Source organism: Arachis ipaensis, chromosome B04, assembly GCF_000816755.2.
Source record: "Arachis ipaensis cultivar K30076 chromosome B04, Araip1.1, whole genome shotgun sequence".
Classification (NCBI taxonomy): domain Eukaryota; kingdom Viridiplantae; phylum Streptophyta; class Magnoliopsida; order Fabales; family Fabaceae; genus Arachis; species Arachis ipaensis.
Window position 1 is genome coordinate 124,933,890 of NC_029788.2, and position 6,053 is coordinate 124,939,942.

Sequence of the window (6,053 nt, forward strand, 5' to 3'; positions counted from 1 at the left end):
TATCAGATAACGAATTATTAGATATTTAATATATTTAATTAAATTATTGTCTAATAATTTTTTAATTATTAATTTAAGATGAAAATAAACAATGGGTTTTCATGGTAATATAATCCTATTGGACCAACTCATTATCAATAATATATGCAGTTCTGATTTTGATTATGAAGTAGCATATGAGATGTGGAGAAAGCTTACCTGTATCAATGTTAGCTATGATTGTATTTTCACCATATCTCCCTTTCTGCCATGCTGTGTTCATACCATTCCTCCTGTGCAGTCCAAGAAACTCCCATGAACGTGTAGTGTGTGGTTTATACTCTTTGCTCAAGAACACTGACACAACATTTGGGTTTTCTGCACCAAATTGAATTCCCAGATAAACATTATTAACTATAAATTTTGTTTATTAATTAAGTCCTGAGCGACAATATTCCTAATAATGGAAAAACTAATATTGCATCCTTACTTGAAATTTGTGCTGCTTCTTCCTCTTCGAGTAGTGCAGCAAAGCCATTTATGTGTTTATTATATGAATAAATAATTGCTTCTTTGGCCTTCTCATGGCTGTGAATTCAATGTGAATGATGATGATCAAAATATATATGCGATAATTAGTCCATTTACTGCATGGTTTTATTGTGAATTACACTTAGTCGATCTATATATGATATGATTGTTTAATTATATACCTTCCCAAGGTTGAAGTTAGTAAATCATGATGAGAATTTGTAGCGGATTCAAGGTCATAAGACGAAGGGTTTGGACCATGAGAATGTGCTCCCAAATACACAATGTAGCACTGAAATTTACAAAATTAGAAGGCTCATTTATTTGAAACACAGTATGAAAAATGAAAAAATAATAGTAATTAGAAGCTAATAATAATAATAAAGATCTTGCCTTTTTGGTGGCTTGTGCAGCATTCAGAAAGAAAGTAGAAAGAAGAAAAGATGAAACAAGAAGATGAAGGTAAAAGATATAACGACCCATATTCTTGATGCTCTTTAATTTTGTGTATACTAATTAATAAGTATATATACTTTCAATTCTATGCATTGGAAGGAGCTCTGCAAAATTTTCTCCTTACTTAATGAAACATCTATCTATTTTTTAAGATAAACAAAGAAAAGAGATAGGGTTGTCTCTTATTATATTATATTACTGTTGGTCTCTTTTTAACTCCTATTAATTTAAGGTTTTCCAGCTCTGATCTATTCATGTATATTTTTCACACTCTCATTTATTTAGTAATTTTTTCAAGGCATGTTCCTTGTGTATGTATATATTAGTTTAATATTTATTTTTAAAAAGCAAAAAGTCTTCATAGAATTTAAAACAAACACCGGAGATGTATGCATGTGTATCGAGAATCTAAGAATATATACCATGCGATTATGTTAGGTGTATATTAAAATCAGTCATAATATAAAATATATGTTAAAATATAAATATATATTAAAAATAAATTTAACTACACATATACGTATATTTATATACAAATATACAAATATATTAGTAATTGATTTTCATATCCACAAAGTATATATTTTTGTATAACATGCATATGTTAGGTGAGTGTAACAACAATAATTAAAGTCAAGAGGGAGACTGGCTCCTATATTTAACTAAGGATAGCAGGAAGAAGGAGACTATGAGACAAATGAGATTAAATAATAATTTTTTTTAATAATACTTTATATTCATGTAAAAAATGCATTTAAATTATTCAAGTAATATTGGCTAGACGTACTCTCCTCTTTCTTCACTCATTTGTCATACACGTGCTACATATAATGTACTGTAACCTAAAGTTTTGCTCGACGTAAATCTTTTGCTGCAACATAAATCTTTTTCTCTGCTCACATTTTTTTTTTCTTTTTTTCTGCTTGCGTTCTTCTTTATTGATCTACATTGTCTTTATCGTTCTCCTTTGGTCGCATTCATCTTCTTATTTTCTTCTTTCGATCTGGTTACATTGCATTTATCTTCTTCCTATTCTTCTTCGTTTTTTTCTTCGGTCTACACTTCTGAATCGAAACAATGAATGACTCAACTTCAAATCAGTTGAATGAGGCCGATTTGGATTATTCTTCTAAAACGAATCAAACTGACGAAGTTTGGATTATTTAATTTTGAATCGAATTGAATTGAATAGACGAAGGTGTACTGAATTGAATTGAATTGAATTGATAATTTGTAAATTGTAGGTAGAGCTGTTTGAATTTGATTTTATATAATGGATTATGTTTCGTTTACTCAGTACTATACAATTATTTCACCATAAGTATGTGTTCGGTTCATTATGCAGAAAGCTGTTTGAATTTGATTTTATATAATGTATTATGTTTCGTTCATTCAGTATTATACAACTGTTTCACCATGAGTACGTGTTCGGTTTATTATGCAGAAAGCTGTTTGAATTTGATTTTATATAATGGATTATGTTTCGTTCATACAGTACTATACAATTGTTTCACCATGAGTACGTGTTCGGTTCATTATGCAGAAAGCTGTTTGAATTTCAATTTATATAATGGATTATGTTTCATTCACTCCGTACTATACAATTGTTTCACCATGAGTTATATAATGGATTATGTTTCTTTGGATTATGTTTCTTTCACTCAATATTATACAATTGTTTCACCATGAGTACGTGCTCGGTTCATTATGCAGAAAGCTGTTTGAATTTGATTTTATATAATAGATTATGTTTCGTTCACTCAATACTATACAATTATTTCACCATGAGTACGTGTTCGGTTCATTATACAGAAAGATGTTCGAATTTGAATTTATATAATGGATAATGTTCTATTCATTATTTAGTACTATACAATTGTTTTACCATAATAACATGTTCGGTTCATTTCTGTTATGCACAATTTAAAACTCTTCCTCCTCACCTTCTACTGCTTCTTCACCAGAGAGAAAGAGGAAAAGACAAAAAAATACAGCAGTAATAACAATAAAAGAATGACGCTAAGGAGAAAACACGTGAAAAAGAAGTAACGCAAAAAAGAAGGAGGAAAATGAGGAGGAGGAGGAACACAAAGAAGAAGAAGAAGCGCGAGAAAGAAGAGAAGAAGAAGAGAAAAAGCGTTGGGAAAAAACAATTTCGTATGTGTTAGACGTGTGTATTTTATATTTTATTTAATGGTATTGAATTTTTTCTATTAAACCAACTTAAATAAATTTAAATATAAAATTACATGAATGTATAACATCACTGTATTTTTTTTTTTTTAATTTCTCTTTCCTTGTTTTAATAATAACATAGGTGTACATAATAGATAATAATACACTCGTGATTGTCGTCGTTCCTTATATATACAGTCATACAGAAATAATTATTTTACCATTCTTCCTAGAAACTACTAGAATGTTGACAAAATTCATGCATTAGTTAGACCAACTTAGCAACGCGTGTATTATATTGTGTATCTAGTTTATACATACAAAATCTAAAACATGATCTTCGTGAATGTTGAGCTAAATTAAAATTAGCACAATAATAGTAATATAGTCGGATTTAGAGAACGACGACTCCGTAAAGATAAGGACTTATTACATGGTTGTCTTTCTTTTTTCTTTTATACTTCTATTAAGAAAATAATGATAATGTTGAGAACCACAGGTTGGACAACTCAAGAGTGTGTCTAAGGACAATAGATTTTTTTAATTATTTAATAAAATATAATTTTTTATTATTTAATATTTTTTATATATTTTTTATTTTATTTAAAAATATAAAATAAAAAATTATAATTTACTAAATAATTTAAAAAAAATTAAAAAATCCATTTCCGTGTCTAACGGGTCTTCTATACCAATATTTATCGTCATAATAATGCGTTCTTTGTTTTTGCCATCTATATATATACATGCTTGATGCTTAGCTTCTTGATAAAGAAAAAATAGAATAATCACATTATTGATGATGAACTATTAGTAAAACCAATTATCTAAATGACCAAAAGTTTTAACCTAATATGTGGTTAATAATCTCAGTTTCACTCTCTTTCTTTTATAAAAGAAGTAAAACTGTAAAACATACACAATTAATTAATTGCTTTTTCATAAAAATATTTAATAACAAAAAAAATCAAAACACCGAAATTTATCTTATTTAACATTTATTAATTATTATTAAAATTAATAAATATTAAATAAGATAAATTTAAACTTTTTTTTTTATCTTCCTATAGTATAATATAATTAGCTACAAAACTATTAATCATATATATAGCTTTCATTACTTGTAAGTACTTATCTTTCATGCTACTAAATTATGAACATCTATATAACACACATAGAGTGTATATATAAAAAAAGACGAATAGGAATAAAAAAAAATGACTCCGTCGTTTTTTCTCTCTCTTCTTCAGTAATATTAATAGATGGTATTAGAACCGTTCTTCTTCCATTCATGTCAGCATTTTGTATAGAGGTTATTATGTCGGCGATGGTGTCCTTATCCATAGGAAAATAAATGTTACCCTTTACTTAACTTGAATTTTTGGCGCAATCGCCCGGAAATTGAGACAGTTAAATTTAGTAGATCTGTTCTGCCCAAAATGGGAATGGGCTAGGGTTATGAACTTAGAATCTAGAATAGATAGTATCTAGAATTTAGAATATTCTTATCCAATAAGCCAATATGAGTCTAGTATAGATATTTGTTACAGATATTAAATTATTCCATTTTTTCTTCTAACTTTTCACTAAATTGAATTTAGTGAAAAGTTAGAAGAAAAAAAGAAACATGTATGATTAACTATAGTTAAGTATTTTTATTTATTAAAATTAATATAAAATTTTTAAAAAAACTCTCTTCTCTTTACCCTCAGCCCTCAGCTCTATCTTCCCAAAACACGACACGAGTCCTGTGCTTCTAATCCAGAATACTTCACCATCAACCTAGATGTGAACTTCTCCCACCACCGCCGTTCACCACTGCTCACCCACACCGCCAAATTCCTTATATCTTTCACTTCTTTTTCTATCTCCATCTCCATCACCCTCTATCCCGTCTCCGTGACCCTGATTACAACGCCCCCTGTTTCCACCTCCAATAGTAGTTTTGTCGCCGTCTCTCACGTCCTAAGCCTCCGTGACCTTTGTGTCCGCCACCTCCGATCCACCAGTGTAGCCGCGTCTCCATCGTCCACACGTGACCCCTGTTCACACCGCCCGCGTCCGGCTCCTCCAACAGCACCGTCGTGTTGCGTCCGCTATCACTGTCGACAGCAATCTATTTCTCCCTCACACGGAGCCAACGGTGACATTAGATTAGGTTTTCATCCTTCAAATTATTCTCTGTTCACTCTCTGTTCAAACAATGAGTTTCATTTTGGTTTTGTTATCTGGACTTGTTTCGCTGCTTGCATGTTCAAACCATGAATTTCATGGTTTGAGTTTCATGGTTTGAACATACAAGCAGCGAAACAAGCCCAGATAACAAAATCAAAATGAAACTCATTGTTTGAACAAAGAGTGAACAGAGAATAATTTGAAGGATGAAAACCTAACCTAATGTCACCGTTGACTCTGTGTCTTTGGCTCAGAAGGGAGAAATAGATTGCTGCCGGCAGTGACGACGGACGCAACACGACGGTGCTGTTGGAAGAGCCGGACGTAGGCAGTGTGAACAGGGATCACGTGTGGACGATGGAGACGCGGCTACGCTGGTGGATCGAAGGCGGCGGACACAGGGGTCACGGAGGCTCAGGACGTGAGAGACAGCGACTACACTGCTGTTGGAAGCGAAAATAGGGGGCGCTATAATCGGGGTCACGAAGACGGGATAGAGGGTGATGGAGATGGTGATAGAAGAAGAAGTGAGAGATAGAAGGGATTTGGCGGTGTGAGTGAGCGGTGGTGAACGGCGGTGGTGGGAGAGGTTCAGATCTGGGTTGATGGTAAAGTACTCTGGGTTAGAAGCACAAAGCTCGTGTTGTGTTTTGGGAAGAGGGTGAGGCCTGAGGGAAAAGAGAGGAGAGTTTTTTTTTTATTTTGTATTAATTTTAATAAATAAAAATACTTAACTA

The 6,053-nt window shown here is 31.8% G+C and overlaps 1 protein-coding gene across 1 annotated transcript in view; it reads right to left on the bottom strand.

Annotated features, from left to right (window-relative positions):
* The window catches only part of LOC107635231 (subtilisin-like protease Glyma18g48580), a 4,821-nt gene extending 3,707 nt beyond the window's left edge, over positions 1-1,114 (bottom strand). Inside the window, exons 1-4 of the mRNA XM_016338637.2 lie at positions 904-1,114; positions 693-802; positions 470-567; positions 199-357 (exon numbers count right to left, since the gene is read on the bottom strand). Of these exons, the coding sequence (XP_016194123.1) occupies positions 199-357; positions 470-567; positions 693-802; positions 904-993 (457 nt within the window). The 5' untranslated portion in view covers positions 994-1,114. The remainder of the gene's footprint in view (positions 1-198; positions 358-469; positions 568-692; positions 803-903) is intronic.